The sequence below is a fragment of the Camelina sativa genome, chromosome 16, assembly GCF_000633955.1.
Source record: "Camelina sativa cultivar DH55 chromosome 16, Cs, whole genome shotgun sequence".
Lineage (NCBI taxonomy): Eukaryota > Viridiplantae > Streptophyta > Magnoliopsida > Brassicales > Brassicaceae > Camelina > Camelina sativa.
In genome coordinates, this window is record NC_025700.1 from 603,081 (window position 1) to 618,494 (window position 15,414).

The 15,414-nt window shown below is 38.9% G+C and overlaps 7 protein-coding genes across 13 annotated transcripts; 3 read left to right on the forward strand and 4 right to left on the reverse strand.

Moving 5' to 3' along the window:
- On the forward strand, positions 371-4,063 carry LOC104749075 (F-box protein At3g62430). 7 transcript variants are annotated; one of them, XM_019237456.1, is made up of 5 exons: positions 371-1,001; positions 1,098-1,199; positions 1,437-3,130; positions 3,303-3,443; positions 3,527-4,063. In XM_019237456.1, the coding sequence occupies exons 3-5, from the start codon at positions 2,234-2,236 to the stop codon at positions 3,803-3,805; spliced, it is 1,317 nt and encodes a 438-aa protein (XP_019093001.1). In that variant the 5' UTR covers positions 371-1,001; positions 1,098-1,199; positions 1,437-2,233; the 3' UTR covers positions 3,806-4,063. The 7 variants fall into 7 exon arrangements, with proteins under 7 accessions (XP_019093001.1, XP_019092998.1, XP_019092999.1 ...); XM_019237453.1 differs by having other exon boundaries at positions 371-982; XM_019237454.1 differs by having other exon boundaries at positions 371-982; positions 1,098-1,168.
- LOC104749077 (bZIP transcription factor 53) lies at positions 6,055-7,436 on the forward strand. The gene is made up of 2 exons (XM_010470655.2): positions 6,055-6,508; positions 6,686-7,436. Exon 2 carries the CDS (start codon positions 6,694-6,696, stop codon positions 7,126-7,128), a length of 435 nt encoding a protein of 144 aa, XP_010468957.1. The 5' UTR covers positions 6,055-6,508; positions 6,686-6,693; the 3' UTR covers positions 7,129-7,436.
- LOC104749078 (calvin cycle protein CP12-2, chloroplastic) lies at positions 7,545-8,157 on the reverse strand. Its single transcript, XM_010470656.2, has one exon. It carries the CDS (start codon positions 8,071-8,073, stop codon positions 7,678-7,680), a length of 396 nt encoding a protein of 131 aa, XP_010468958.1. The 5' UTR covers positions 8,074-8,157; the 3' UTR covers positions 7,545-7,677.
- Positions 8,441-8,885, reverse strand: LOC109129692 (probable cytochrome c oxidase subunit 5C-1). Its single transcript, XM_019238338.1, has one exon. It carries the CDS (start codon positions 8,872-8,874, stop codon positions 8,680-8,682), a length of 195 nt encoding a protein of 64 aa, XP_019093883.1. The 5' UTR covers positions 8,875-8,885; the 3' UTR covers positions 8,441-8,679.
- On the forward strand, positions 9,998-12,415 carry LOC104749079 (protein trichome birefringence-like 6). Its single transcript, XM_010470657.2, has 5 exons — positions 9,998-10,836; positions 11,085-11,277; positions 11,380-11,570; positions 11,650-11,808; positions 11,894-12,415. The coding sequence occupies exons 1-5, from the start codon at positions 10,229-10,231 to the stop codon at positions 12,201-12,203; spliced, it is 1,461 nt and encodes a 486-aa protein (XP_010468959.1). The 5' UTR covers positions 9,998-10,228; the 3' UTR covers positions 12,204-12,415.
- On the reverse strand, positions 12,979-14,013 carry LOC104749081. Its single transcript, XM_010470659.1, has one exon. The coding sequence runs from the start codon at positions 13,928-13,930 to the stop codon at positions 13,025-13,027; it is 906 nt and encodes a 301-aa protein (XP_010468961.1). The 5' UTR covers positions 13,931-14,013; the 3' UTR covers positions 12,979-13,024.
- On the reverse strand, positions 14,730-15,413 carry LOC104749080. Its single transcript, XM_010470658.2, has 2 exons — positions 15,396-15,413; positions 14,730-15,160 (listed from the first exon to the last, which is right to left on the reverse strand). Exons 1-2 carry the CDS (start codon positions 15,411-15,413, stop codon positions 14,861-14,863), a joined length of 318 nt encoding a protein of 105 aa, XP_010468960.1. The 3' UTR covers positions 14,730-14,860.

Here is a 15,414-nt window from a genome sequence, read left to right on the forward strand (position 1 = left end):
TGTTCAGTATGTTTGAAATTGAAACCCAGTGCAAAAAAAAAACCAATTCAGACCAAGTTAATTGGAACGATACTGTGAAGACCTGCAAAGGCTACTCAAGTTTCAATTTGTCCAAGTACAAACCTAAACCCAAATTAACCGGAGTTTGGATTGGGAGGCGATGATTACAGCTGGCGCAAAATGATTGGCTAATTAATTATTGTATCAGAGCATATAAAATCATCTCCAACGGAGGATCCAATAACGGATCTAAATCTAAAGTTAAAAAAAAAAGTAAATAAAAAAGACAAAAAACAAAAAAAAAACTTTGGAAGCGAGTCTTTAACTTTGGAGTTTTTGGAAGCGAGTCTAACTACATACGTGTCAGTTTTTGGAGGTGGGTATGTGTATTAGGCAAAAAAAAAACAAAAATATTTCGTTTCACCGTTTGCTCCGCCTCAGGCGACGGAGGAGGTTCTTATCCGTGTCCCCGGGGCTATTCTCAACCTTATCGACAAATCATACAGCGTTGAACTCGCGTGCAGTGATTTCACCATCGTTCTAATCATCCAGGGGGATAAGGTTGATGAATCGCACTAATTCTTTTCGATTCATCCGCCGAAGGAGGAAGGACATGGAACTGGGTCCCGATTCGGATGATGATATTCTCAATTACGAATTGACCACTGGTTCGGAAGGGCATGACAATGTGTTACCTGTGCTTGATCAGGTTTTGCGAGACTACAGTTGTTTTACAGAGCAAAGAATGTCTGAAAATGCAAAGGAGACGGGTGAAGAGGTGCTGGGAAGTTCAATGGTGGCACATACTTCGCCGGAGGAGCTTAAGGGTGAGAGGAAAGAAGTTGTGGAGGGTCAATTGTGTGGCGCACTGGACTACACTTGCGCTGATATGTATTGTATGGTTCAGTGGCAAATGATACTGCAGAGCAACTCCGGAACTAAAGCTAAAGACGATCTTGCTGATCCTATATGTGCTGCAGAGGTTAGTTTCTCATGGGCTGGTATGCATTGTATGCTATCTTTCTTCATTTCATTCACAAAGGATTTGCTTTTTAGTTTTTACACTCTGTCATAACACTCACTGTAATGTTATGCAGTCTCTGCGATTGAACAGCTTCAGTTTGTGACTTTTAAAAATTAGGGTTCTATGTTGAACTTAACTCCACAGGTCCTATTCTAACCCTTGCGTAAATTATTAGGTACTGAACTTTACAAAAAAACATTTCTCGTCAACTGTGTGGCTATGTTTACTTAGACCTTGTTATGAAATTGTGGATAGCTAATACCCGGTTTCCCTAAACATTTTGTGTATGTGCTTATCTTCTTGTTTCCTATGAATTAGAGCACAAAGTATGTAGTTTTACTTCAAAACAGATGTTTGTAGATACTGCAACGCTGTTAAGAAGTGTACTAAAATCTTATTATTGGTCATGCAGGTGAACCAGTTGCTTCAGGTTGCACCAAAATGCCAGAGCACGATCTCAGAGAGTGGATCAGAGGGAGTTTCTCAGCAGGATTTACAGTCCAATAGTAACATGTAAGTTGATCCTTATTTTACTTTTTGCATCCTGTATGGTGGTTGCAGACTATTCTTTTATTTTCGATCCTCTGTCATTTGTTTCTAGTGCTTTCTATCATTGTTGGGTGCTAATTTGTGTATCATACATGGAAGGTTTGCCTTTCGATTAATCTCTTCAATCTCAGTCTTTTCTATATGTCTTGTTTTGATATGAGTGAATGATGATATTTGCCTTGTGTGATAAGTATTCTATCTTTCACTTGTACACAAGTTCGTCAAAAATTTAATTTTTTAGACCCTCACTAAGTATTCTACCATTGGACTATATTAAAAACAATAAACCTTCATAAGTGTCTAACTTTTGATTTTGCATTTTTTCCAATTATAAATATAGTTGGATCTCATTTATTGGATCCAACCATTGGAAATGCTATTATAAAAGAGCAAAATTGATAGAAACATAAAAATTGAACCTTTGCTCTGCTTTCAAGAATCTAGTTCTTCATTAAGTTCTCTTTGAAGATTCAATTCTGCTTCAGGGTTCTCTCGGTTTTAGTCGTCTTCTACTCCAATTTCTGCAAACTACGCTTCGGTGTTCTTGTTTCTGCATAAACGCGGTTGCGATTATTTCTGGGTTTTTGCTTCGAGTCGCTCAAGGTTCCATTAGAGATTGAGTGAGGTCTTCTTGGTAGTGAAAAGGGTTGGCGAAAAAATATGGATAGGATCAGTAATTTGCCAGATGATTTTGTTGTTACTCACGTAGTCTCCTTCCTCTCGGCAAAAGCGGCTGCGTGCTTGAAGTGTACCTCCAAGAAATGGCGGAATCTGCTTACCGTCATACCGAGTGCTGTTCTTGTTGGTTCCTCCTCGTCTGCCATTAGTACTAAGGCAAGTCTCAAAAAATTCGCTGACCGATTAGCATCGGCTCGACATGCCATTCACCGTTTGAGGAGATTCTCTCTAAAGCTACAGTCTTTGGATTTTGCTCAGTATAGTACTGTCAACGATTGTTTACGCGATGCGTTCAAGTGTGGTGTCTTGGATCTTGAACTGGACGTCAACGTCGAAGGAGATTACTCACTGCCTTCTGAGATCTTCACTTGCAAGAGCGTTGTGAAAATGAAACTAGGGTCTGGTTTTGTTATTGACTCTCTCACGAAGAATGCCTTGCTTCCTGCTCTCAAGACTCTCCTTCTTGATTCAGTTCGGTTCAATGATACTAGTGGTTGTGCGTTTACAAGGCTTCTTTCTGCTTGCCCTGTGCTCGAGGAGTTAGTCATAGATGGATTCAACTGTGAACGTTGGAATTGGTCTCACACTGTGTATAGTCAGATCCTTAGGAGACTTACTATTCGGCGTGCATATACAGAAGAAGAAGATTATGAAGGCTATGAGTTTAAGAGAATTAGTTTTGATATTCCCAGTCTTGCCTACTTAGAATACAGTGATTATATTCATGACGAGTTTCCAGTTGTTAGTCTCGACTCCCTTGTTGAAGCGAAGCTCCATTTTAATCTGATGACTTATGGGAATGAAACCGATCCAACGAATCTGTTCAATGGGTTGAAAAATGTTCAGATTCTGCGCTTAGACTATGTTGACACGATGCTGGCAAGTGTTCTCTACTGAATCTTGCCCTTACTCTTTGTGAATATGTTTCTGCAGCTTAGGGAACCATTCATCATAATTTTTCTAGACATTGGAATGTTTACTAAAGTTTTGTTGTGCCATATATTGCATTCTGATGACTGACTTGTTGTTGACTTTTTATATTCTGTTCCAGCTGTTCGGGGTTGGCAGTGAAACAGCCACAGTGTTTGAAAACATGTCTCATTTATATATGCCAACTGAAACACATTTCTGCTGGGATGGTCTAAAACGTTTTGTTAAGAAATCTCCAAATCTGAGGACTCTCACCATTGAGGTATGACCGAAAGCCCCCAAAAAAGTTCGTTGAGCAAAGTAAAACGCCTATATATATAGGTACTCATAAAGTCTCTTTTACAGGAATTGCACTATCGGAATTTAATATCTGTCTGCGAATGCTTGAAGGAGTATTCTTTCCTTTTGACCTGCCCTATTGAGATCCTAAAGATAACCCACTTCAATGGATATATCCGAGAAATGGTGCAACTAAAGCGTGTCTTGGAGAAATTGCAGTTTCTGGTGCTGTTGGACGTTCATGTCAAGGTAAGTAGTGATGAAGAAAAGCTGCAGATCTTGGCGGATCTCTTAATGGTTCCGAGAGCTTCATCTAAATGCAAAGTCCAGGTCAAGTTCGGTTAAACAAACTAGAATTTGTTTGCCTCAACATGAACATTTAGATCTGATCAAAGAAACAGACGTGGTTCCTGGTTTGTTGACATTGAGGTGTTATTTGTTTTGCATCTTTCGTACATGATATTGTTCTGAATCGAACAGTTACATTTTTCTAGTCATCTCTTAACTTAGTAGTTGTTTTGTGCCTAAAACAGTCTTGAGTTTGTAACAGAGAGGCTAAGCTACAATATGTCTATTGTTGCTTTGATTGTTTCTATTTTTAAATGGCTCAAATCTCAAAATCAGATGAACTTAACTAACGCATACGAGAGAAACCAACGCTAATTATATCCTCCTCAATTTGAATCTGGTTCGGTTTGGTTAACTAATGTTTGAAACCCAGTGCAAATCAAACCAATTCAGACCAAGTTGTAATTGAAAAAGTTAGGGGTTTGAAAAACTCCCCTGTTTTATTTAGTTCCTCCTCGTCAGTCGTCACATTCGATCTGAAGATGCAATTTCGATTCACCAAGGCATCAACGTTCAAGGTACTAGAGATGAACAGATCGGCTCTAACGTCCTCTTTGAATCTGGTGTCCGCTCTAGTTTTCGTGTAGACAAGTAGTGGATTAAGCTGGTCTGTTTTAGGGATTATCTAGTTTTCACTCAATGTTGATTATGAGAGTTTGGATCCTCGGGGTCTTGCATATAATAACGAGAGCATTAGTTTGGTTGGATACTCAATGTTAGAGACTAGGCGCTTATTTCTCCATTGGAAACTGTAGTTTAACGGGTCGCTAGGTTATGCTAACAACTGTTGGTTTTCCCTGCCAGTTCTGCTCCACATCTAAAAACTCTCGTCATCGAGGTATTACCGAAACCCCGTAAGTTCATTGGATAAACAAAGTATTGAGAACTCTATAGGTCTCATAAATCTTGAATCTCAAATCCTTTGTTACAGGGTTCCTTGCACTATTCAACTTCTATTGATAAAGACGAATGGGGGTTAGTTTGCCCAGTGCGTGTCGAAGTATTCTTTCCTATGGTCATGCCATGTGGAGGTCCCAAAGATAAACAGGTACAGGGGAACTATCGAAGAACTGGAGCAAATGAAGCATTTATTGGAGAAACTGTCATGTCTTAAGCTGGTGCAGATTCGTGCTCAGGTAAAGGTTGACAAAAAAATGCAAGTCATGGCGGATCTACTAATGCTTCCCAGAGTTATGTCCAAGTGCAAAATCTAGGTCACCTTTTCAGAAAAAAAAGGTAACTAAGAGCACACTATATTGAGGTCATAAAGATAAGAGAGTGTAAAGGAGATAGAGGAGAGATGGTGCAAATAAAGCACATGTTGGAGAAATTGCCGTGTCTTGAACTTTTGGAAATTCATCTTAAGCCAGGAAGAGATGACACAAAGCTTCAGATTATGACGGATCTCCTAATGAGTCGGAGAAGTTCGTCCAAGTCCAAATGCACAGTTAAGGTGGTGTCGTCCAAATACACTGTTAAGGTGGAGTTACATTGAACAAAATCTTTAACATGAACTGGCATATCTGAATAGAGAAGAAACAAAGGTGCAATCAGTACTTTGCTTCCCGTTGGTTTGGTTTTGTGTCTTTCTTTCCCCATATATGAGAGACTACTGTTCTGAATCGAACACAACGTAGCGTTTTTATTAATCTCCAACTGGTTATTGTCGTTTTTTTTTGCTCAAGTCGAGTAAGTAGGCAAGAGAAAGGCTAAGCCCATTAGGTCAACTAAGCCTATTTAAAAAAGCCCACGAGCAAACTTCCGAACTCTGTCTGTCTGTGTTGTACTTGTACTTTTAAAATTGTGTCGGTAAGTAAAAATGATGTAATCATCATCATGACGTCATAATTTTTTATTAATTAAAACAAAGAGAGCCGCATATTAAGAAGAAGCAAAACCATCTCTATCTGGTAGGCTTTCGTTATAATTAATGGTCGTTATGTATATTTTAAGCATATGAATTGTGTGTTAGACATTGCTTTCGTGAAGGAAATATTCAAAATAAAGAATACTGTATATAATATACTCAATTATTAATACACGGGAGGGGAGGCGTATCTTGGGTGGGAATATTCCTTTGCGTGAAGAGACGGAGAAACTTCCCTTTAAAACAAAACGTGCTTCCCTCATAAAAATTCCAGGCTGGCGTCACAGCTAGCGTCAGTCTCCAATTTGTGTATTTTAAAAAGAAGATTAACCAAAAGTTACTATCTTCCTTTTTTAAAATTATTAAAAAAATAAACAGTGGACATCATCATCATCATCATCATCATCATCATCATCATCATCATCATCTTCGCCTTTAAAAGGATAGCTTGGGACTACTTTATCGCCTTCTTTCGTTTGCCCTTTGAATCTCATATAGAGACCTTTTATTGCGTTTTATCATCTTCTCGATTCAGCTAAGGATTCGATTGATCTATTCTTTGTTTCTCAGATTAATTCAATCTCCTCCTCTCTTTGATTCGTTTCCTTTCTTTGTTCTCTCCTCAGATCTAGATCTAGATCTAGGGTTTTCTTTTTTCGTCGGGGAATTTTGGCTGATCTAGGCTTTGGTTTTTGGGAATTCTGGTGAAAAAAATCAATAATAAAGGAATGAATATAGATTTTCTATGAACTACTCAATCCTGTTTCGTCGGATTCGAATTCTACACTCTTTCTCCGTCGTTTATCTCTACTACACCTACGTTTTCTCATGAAGTAATCGCTTTCTCCATCTTCTTTTCGTTTTTGATCCAAACTTTATTCTTTGATAGATTTAGAAATCGGGAATTTTCCAGTAAGAAGTATTTGGGGTTTTTTTTTTATAGGAGAAGAAGAAAAATAATATTTTTATTTTATTGTTTTTTTTTTTTTTTAATTTTTAATTTTCAAAAGTCAACGAAATGGGGTCGTTGCAAAGGCAGACAAGTCCAGAATCCGATAATGATCCGAGGTACGCGTCGGTGACGGATGAGAGGAAGAGGAAGAGGATGATCTCTAACAGAGAATCAGCTCGGAGATCAAGGATGAGGAAACAGAAGCAGCTCGGTGATCTCATCAACGAAGTCACTGTTTTGAAGAACGACAATGCGAAAATCGCCGAGCAGGTTGACGAAGCTTCTAAGAAGTACGTTGAGATGGAGTCTAAGAACAATGTCTTGAGAGCTCAGGCTTCGGAGTTGACGGACAGGTTGAGATCGTTGAACTCTGTCCTTGAGATGGTTGAAGAGATTAGTGGTCAGGCTTTGGATATTCCTGAGATTCCTGAATCTATGCTGAACCCTTGGCAGATGCCTTGTCCTATGCAACCCATCAGGTCTTCTGCTGATTTTGTTTGATTGCTGAGGATTGGTTCTAAAGTTAGCATTGAGATCGAGTCTTTGGTCTTCTTGTTGTTTTTTTTTTCTTGTGATGGTTCGAGTTTTGTAACAATTATTGTGTGTCATTAGTGAATGAGTCTTGTGCTGTGGATCCCTCAGCACAATTAAGTACTTTATGTCTCTTGTTTCTGCAGTTTCAATTTGTCCGGTCTTTGTTTGGTTTTGTAGCCATAGTCCTCTAGTCATGTGTCGTCTTGTCATGTAATTGGTGGCTAATGTGTTATTGGTGGCTAATGTGTTATTGGTGGCTAATGTGTTTCTTCTTATTGAATTCAAGGTTTCTTACTAATTGGTCTCTGCGCATATGGAACACCACCAAATCACAATGTTTCTTGCCCTTCGTATTGAGATTTTGTCCTTTGTATTCGTATGTGGAACACCAAATTACGATGTTTTTAGAGCTAATTAAGTCTCAAAGACAACATTCATATTACATTACATCTGCCAAATTGACAAATTTACAAAGATTTTGTAATAAAAGGAATCCTGAACATGACTGGATTACCTTTAGGTGTCGTAAGTACGGCACTCATTGGTCTCAGGATTGTCTTTGCAGTATTCCTCCAAAGGGTCTGAACCATCAGCTTTCTTCTTGTCTCTAGCATGGCTAGCTGCAGCGCTAAGCTCTTCAACCTCATCCCAAGCAGCTACACATTCTCCGCTCACTGGATCGTCTGCACAAGTCTTCTGGGCATCCTTAATGCTTTTCTCCACTACATCCGATATTCCCTTTTCCGGTCCTGCTTTAACCGGCCTAAATCTGACCATCCGGCTCGTTGTTCTTGACCCAAGATTCCACGGATTGTTCAAACGGACAGGACCTGCGAGATGAACCGGTCGATTCTCGCTGGTGAAGACAACACGTTGAGTTGCAATGTTAAGACTAGTAGCTATAGTTGCCATGTTTTGGATGGAGAAGTTACACACAGCCTTTGAATATTTTTCTTTGATAAAAGAAGATATTGGCGATAAAATGGGAGGGAACAAGATATATGAAGTGTGCATCGATTTAATTCTGTGAACACTATTTCTTATCTTTCGTTAACCAACAATAAAGCTCCACGTATTTGAATAATACCTCTTGTGATATTTATTTTTCGATGGAACTATGAAATGATATTTCTCGATAAACAATCTTTTTATGTAGCAGTACGACGTTGAAACTTTGCAGCCATCCAAGCCGTTTTCTAAGAACACTGGCGCTCGCTAGATATTTTATACTTACAAAAAAATGACTTCCTATGATCGGATCGATTGACAATGGTAAAAGAAACATAAAAAGTTGGAAAAATACTCATCCGAATGAAGGAAAAGTCAAGAAAAAGGTCTGAAAAACAATACGGCATGTTAACAAATCTCCAATCCTATCACAGATTTGTTTATTTCCTTAAAGCAACCATATTCTCAGGTCACTCATCTGAGATATCTCAAGTGAAACCATAAAAAGAAAAAACAACAGAAAAATCGAGCCAACAACAATTGAGTAAGAGCGAGTAGAGTCAGTCCCATTCACTCTTCAGCAGCGACAACACTGATCTCACCTCTCTCAAGCAAATCATAGAAAGATCTGGTTTTCCTCTGCTCATTCCAATGGTGCATCTTCCAGAGACCACCAGCAGCTAAACCAAGTGCCAAACCAATAACTAATTCCTTGACAACACTCGGGCCTTTCAGTGTGGCATGTGCAACCTTGTGTCCTGCCATTTCTTCTCAACCTACCACAAGTTTTATTAAGCATAGAGTCAATGTTAACATAATTGACAACTTCACTATGGTAGCTAAAGCTGGAAACTTTTTTGAAGAAACCCAATAAACCATCCATCTATACACACACACAAACACACTTTCTTATGGATCAGTTACGTTCTCCTAGTATGCATAAAACCTAAAGCTGGAAACTTTATTGAAGATACCCAATAAACATCCACCTATATACACACACACTCTCTCGTATGGATCAGTTACGTTCTCCTAGTATGCAATTTTGAGTCTATATATAAACATACAAATGTAAACTTCGATCAATTTACCATCGAATCTCCTCTCTGACATACTATGTTCGATGGAAGGTATCAAAGGGCACGGATTTATGACCAAAATGTTACAAGAACCCTAATTTACACAATCCAGATACTGAAACACGAAATGAAATAGGCATATCTATCCCGAAGAAATTGATTATTAATATCAAATAATCACAAGTCTACGAAAATCAAATCCAAAATTGCACCAATTTAAACTAAAAGTTTACCGATCCAAATCAGACCGATCCCAACTATAAAGAAGAGAAATCGATCCGAATCTGGTGAAAAACAAAAATCAATCGAAACTACACAATCCGCCACCAAAGATATATATATCTATCTTCATCAAGGGAAGAAATATGGACTATACCAGAGTCAGATTCTTCTTCGTCGACGAACGAGAGAGAGAGAGAGAGAGAGAGAGAGAGAGAGAGAGAGAGGCACGACGGAAATGGTGATTGAAGGAACCAGAGTCAGATTTTCCTCTATAATGAACTCCATTCGTGTATTATTGGGCCTACATATGGGCTTCACAAACCGAAACGTATGGGCCACTACATTCGTGTCTTATTGGGTCTCTTTTTCCAAAAAAAATAATAAGGTGGGGTATTTATGGAAATTGAGAAAGATAAACCCTTAAAAAACTCCAGCGAGTGTCCCCACCCATGACGTTAAATTCCAAATCCAATCTGTCAAAAACAACAAACTAATTTCCTAATTGCTCACTTAATTCCAAAATTAATAAAATCATTTTATCTTTCCCTCTTTTGCTCTCTCACAGTCTCACACTCGTCTCTCCGTTTATGTCTTTAATTATTGTAATCTCATGAGCTCACGAGGTTTGTATTAGAACGTCATTATCGTTCATTTACCGAATCTCTTCTCCATACCCCACGAACTCAACCACCATTGTCGACTCCAATTTCTCTATCCTTTTCTTTCAAAATTTCAAAATCTCTGATTACAGAGATAATTAATGAGATTGTTTCCTTCACTAACTTGTTAAGAGTTATAGAAAAAAAAAAAAAAAAGAGATGGAGAGACAGAGGAGTTTCTCTGTGAAGTCCACAAGGGTTGTCTTAGCATTCATCATCATAACAATCTCTTCCGCCATTGTTTTCTTCTCCGCTTCCCTAATCAAACCCAACTCTTCTGATCTTTACTCAACCTCCACTGACTCTAACTTCCATATCTCCGATTTAAGCCCTAAAGCAGCCGTTTCCGTGGCTGACAATCTCAATTATTCAGTTTCCCCTCAAGCAAGCCCCCCGATTCTGACCTCTACCCATTTCCACCCTCCCGAAAACACTTCGAAAGTTTCCGTCTTTGAGCAGAAGATTCGCGGCGAGGGTTTGGTTGTTAAGGAAGAAGAAGAAGAAGACAAGGTGATTATCGCTAACTTAACTTCGATTAAAGTGATTGAACTACCGAGCAGCATCGGTGAAGAAGAGAAGAAGAAGAGAAGAATCGAAGAGTGTGATGTTACGAAAGGGAAGTGGGTTTACGATAGTGACTACTATCCATTGTACACGAATGCGTCTTGTCCTTTTATCGATGAAGGGTTTGGTTGTCAAACCAATGGTAGATTGGATCTTAATTACATGAATTGGAGATGGGATCCTCAAGATTGTGATGCTCCCAGGTTTTTTTTTTTTTTTTTTTTTTTTNTTTTACTTTCTAATTTTGTTCTTTTCCTCTTTGGTTTGGGCCTTTTTAACAGCTATCTACATAGTGGGATTGTAATGATTGGTGTGATAGTGAGTGATTATGATACTAATTGGGATTCATAGTTCCCACTGAGCAGTTAATGGTTTTTGAGATAACGCTTTTAATCATGGTCGTGGTCCTGATATCGAAATTGTGGGCTATTTTTGGTATGTGTGAGTGTAGGTTCAATGCTACAAAAATGCTGGAAATGATTAGAGGGAAGAGGCTAGTGTTCGTTGGAGATTCAATTAATAGGAACCAGTGGGAATCTATGCTTTGTTTGTTGTTTCAAGCTGTTAAAGATCCCAAGAGAGTCTACGAAACGCACAACCGAAGGATCACCAAGGAGAAAGGGAACTATAGTTTCCGTTTCCTGGTACATGCATGACTATAATAATCTTAATGGACCATATAAGTGTATTTACTTACATTTGTGACTGATACGTACTAATGCTATGCGTGTGTACTTGTTGATTAGGATTATAAATGCACTGTGGAATTCTATGTTACTCATTTCTTGGTTCGTGAGGGCAGAGCAAGAATAGGAAAGAAGCGAAGAGAAACTCTTAGAATCGATGCTATGGATCGAAGCTCTTCGAGATGGAAAGGTGCTAATATCTTAGTGTTCAATACAGCACATTGGTGGTCTCATTACAAAACCAAATCGGGGTCAGTATTTTTTACTTTATTAAAACATCACAACGAAGAATGGAATCTAAGATCTTGATTGATTAGTTTGAGTTTGCAGGGTCAACTATTACCAAGAAGGAGACCAGATTCATCCGAAGCTTGATGTATCAACCGCTTTCAAGAAAGCTTTGCAGACTTGGTCATCATGGGTTGACAAAAACGTTGATCCAAAGAAAACTCGTGTTTTCTTTAGAAGCGCTGCACCTTCTCATTTCAGGTTTTGTTTTGTCCTGTCTCTCCTGTGGTTTTAAAGACCGATCATATTTCTCCGTTAGTTATCTCTATATCTCTTCTTTGGACAGTGGAGGGGAGTGGAACTCAGGAGGTCATTGCAGAGAAGCCAACATGCCGTTGAACCAAACCTTCAAACCGAGTTACTCGAGCAAAAACTCCATCGTTGAGGAAGTACTGAAGCAGATGAGAACACCAGTAACCCTCTTGAACGTTAGCGGTTTATCTCAGTACAGAATTGACGCCCACCCTTCTATTTACGGAACAAAACCTGAAAACCGGCGTTCAAAAGCTGTCCAAGATTGCAGTCATTGGTGTCTCCCTGGTGTTCCTGATACTTGGAACCACTTCCTTTATCTCCATTTGCTCAATAAACGTTAAAATACACAAGTTTGTTAAATGTAGACTAGGGAGGGATGCTCAACCCGGTTTGACCAAAGCAATACCATATTGAAAAGAACAACAATATGAAAACCGAAATGAACATACAAACAGAGAAACCTAAATTTTTTCGTTTTTATTTCATAATTGATTTGGTTTGGTTCAATTACCCGAGTATTTGAAGAATCTGCAAGTCTGTAACCGGTAATTGAACCAAACCAAAAAAAAACAAAGATAACAAATTGACTCTAGATAGAGATATATAACTAGACTTGCAGATTCTTAATATGTTTAAAACTTAATATAACTAGAATTTCTTTTTATACCAGGGCTGCTAGTTCCTGGTGTAACTACACAATGGGTTTGGGATAGCCTAGCTACTGGAAAAGACCTTATTCACCGAAACTCAAAACCTGATTTGTATGGTAACTAACTCTACTCAAGGGGTCGAAACTTCAGCGGAAGTTTGGTATCGTCATTGTGTCTTTGTTTGAAGTGAATATTTCTTTTTTTGGTTGTTTATTTGGTGTGTACTTTTGGAGTCTAAAAGATCGTTTATGTCTATCTAATGTGTTACAATATCCGGATGTGGACGTATGGGGTTTGCAGCAAGAAGGTCCCAAATGTGATGAAATGGGATAAGATTCTTTCAGTTACTATTTTAAGTATGGATGATTTAGATGCAAACTTTTGGAAACTTAGTCTACCTGCTTGTTATTTTAGGCCTATAGGTCAAGAAATGAATGTGTTGGTTTTGGGGTTTCTTCTTATTTGGTAGAGTCTACAAATGGCCAAGTTTGATATATATTGCTTTTTGAAATTTACACCTGATCGTCATCTCCTTGGTTAATGCCATCGTTGACACAAGATGGGGATATGCCACGTGGAATTTTTGCTTGCTCAAAAAGCAAGATCATTCCAACCCGAACACATCCTTTTAAGATCCTAACCACACCAATCGTCACAATCATATTATACAACCACCAGTTTACAAAATCATCTGTTCCTAAGTCAACGAGACTAGTATTCATATCGACGTCGATGGATAGCAATAACATTAAAGCTCTCTTTACCTTCGTTACGCCAACCAAAGCCTCTATTTCATCCCGAAGCTTCCACCACCATAAAGCACCGACACTAGCGGCCAAAGCCACTCTCTCTACCACTGTCTCTTCTTCTCTCCGGCCAAAACCGCTTTCCACCACCGTCTTCACGATCACTCGGTACCACTGAATCGTAGCCTCATGGAGACCAAAGAAAAACAAGAGTCTCGTCAAGAAATTGTGATTGTTACCGTTGACGACCCCGTTGACTCCTTTTGAGATCGTTACTCGAAGGCCTAATCCAACGGAGAATTGAAGAGTCAAAAGAAAAACCCACGCGATGCTGACACGTGGATAATAGAAACCGATCGTACGGTTAGTATCTGCGGAACGTCTTCTTATTTTGGTGATCAAGCAGCTGTGGATTAGAGTATGAACGGTTACTACTGAAACAACGGCGTATAGTAGCAAATGGATTGTGTTGAGGAAGAAAGAGTCGGGGTTTTCCGGCGGCGGCGATGGTAAAGAGAGGATGAAGGCGGCGGAGGAGAGACGGCTAAGGAGGAGAAAAGAGAGAGGGAAGAGAAGGCTGAGAAGAGTGGTGGTGATTAGCCGGAATTGCTCAATCACGAGCTCCTCCGCCTCTCTCCACCGCCTTTCGCCGCCAATCATATTTGTAGACATGAGAGAAGTTAGTATAACTGTAAAAGGGACAAAGAGACAAAAAGCGGTTATATATATTTATGTTTGAAAGGGAAGATGAGGAAGAAGAGACTGTCACGTTAGGTTTTTTTTATTTAATTAGACCCATACATACCCATTATATATTGTTAATTAATAGGGTTTTCTCATCTTTTGACGTTTTAACAAATACTATATTTTGTTTAACGTGCCAATGTTATGAAAAAGGAAAAATACATTAAATATATACAAACAAACTCAAAACTCAAACGTAAACAAATTATAAAGACGTTGAGTCGTGACCCGAAATTATAGTAGAGAGTAGAGATAGTTTATGTCTATCCGATGTGCTACAGAATCCGAGTGTCAACGTATAGAGTTTGCAGCAAGAAGATCCTACTGTGTGTGAAGCGTGCAGGGATTTTTTTTTTTTTTTCAGTTAATATTTTAAGCACGAATTGTTACGCAAACTTTTGGAAGCTTCGTCTAGCTGCTTATTATTTTAGCTCTGCAGGAAGATATCCAGCTAATAATTCTTTAGATCAAGTCGCTGATGATCACTGCAGCAGCGTTTGTATCTTCTGTGGTCTATTTATCTCACTTTTAAACGACCATGAATGCTTTACATGTGTCCCTTATCATGCCCTCGCGAACGTCTTCAATCAAAGTTTTTATTTCTTTTTGGTCAACGAAGAGTTAAAAGTAATTAACATATTTTTACTTGTTCGTTGGCCACTGCATTGATGATTATTTGGGCAAGACCAACTTTCAAATCTCTATGCATACGGTTGCAACAGCCACATAAACCAACAAATCAACCCATTTCAACTATAAGCCAAAAACGAAGAACCGAACCTCTCTCTCAACATGGAACCAAAACCAAATCAGCGCAATGTGTCCAAAGGGATTAATAACCGTGTAAACCTATTGCTCCTACAGATTGTTTTCCATGGGTGTGAATGGAACGTTCCTGGGGCTAAATAGCCTATATGCAATGAAACCCGAAACAACTAGAGAAATCAGGGAAAACACAATGGCTGCAATGCTGGTTCCATCGCTAGAGCCCTTGACAGCTGAAGCAGTGAGACCCGAAGAAGATCCCGAGGAGATATCTAGCGGTATCCAATCACAGTTGATCGTGTAGTGTCCTGATCCGTGCCACGGTTTGCTTTCCATTGGGTACCAGAATGCAACTGACATTTTGGCCGGTGAGCCAAGCGTGAACTGAACATCCTGTAAATATCAATCTAGGACCTTAGCTTTAATATGAAGATGTTCTTCATAAATAACTCTATTGACCACGTTCAGTTCTACGGTATAAGATTTTTTGTTCCTAAAGTGTTTTGAGTTTTGACACATGTGGATTTGGTGTAAGATCAGTAACTACTGATTCACAGAGGTAATGCTGATTTTGAGAAAGGGCCAATGGTAACCAAACGTCATTGATCTGAGTAGAAGATTTACTGACCTGTTGGAGACGGTCCATA

Bases quoted from the DNA above. Each gene is read 5' to 3' on its own strand.
- LOC104749075 (XM_019237456.1), top strand. From the start codon at position 2,234: ATGGATAGGATCAGTAATTTGCCAGATGATTTTGTTGTTACTCACGTA. The intron at 3,131-3,302 runs GCAAGTGTTCTC...ATTCTGTTCCAG, and splicing joins ACTATGTTGACACGATGCTG to CTGTTCGGGGTTGGCAGTGA. The intron at 3,444-3,526 runs GTATGACCGAAA...TCTCTTTTACAG, and splicing joins TGAGGACTCTCACCATTGAG to GAATTGCACTATCGGAATTT.
- LOC104749077 (XM_010470655.2), top strand. From the start codon at position 6,694: ATGGGGTCGTTGCAAAGGCAGACAAGTCCAGAATCCGATAATGATCCG.
- LOC104749078 (XM_010470656.2), bottom strand. From the start codon at position 8,073: ATGGCAACTATAGCTACTAGTCTTAACATTGCAACTCAACGTGTTGTC.
- LOC109129692 (XM_019238338.1), bottom strand. From the start codon at position 8,874: ATGGCAGGACACAAGGTTGCACATGCCACACTGAAAGGCCCGAGTGTT.
- LOC104749079 (XM_010470657.2), top strand. From the start codon at position 10,229: ATGGAGAGACAGAGGAGTTTCTCTGTGAAGTCCACAAGGGTTGTCTTA. The intron at 11,278-11,379 runs GTACATGCATGA...CTTGTTGATTAG, and splicing joins ACTATAGTTTCCGTTTCCTG to GATTATAAATGCACTGTGGA. The intron at 11,809-11,893 runs GTTTTGTTTTGT...TTCTTTGGACAG, and splicing joins GCTGCACCTTCTCATTTCAG to TGGAGGGGAGTGGAACTCAG.
- LOC104749081 (XM_010470659.1), bottom strand. From the start codon at position 13,930: ATGTCTACAAATATGATTGGCGGCGAAAGGCGGTGGAGAGAGGCGGAG.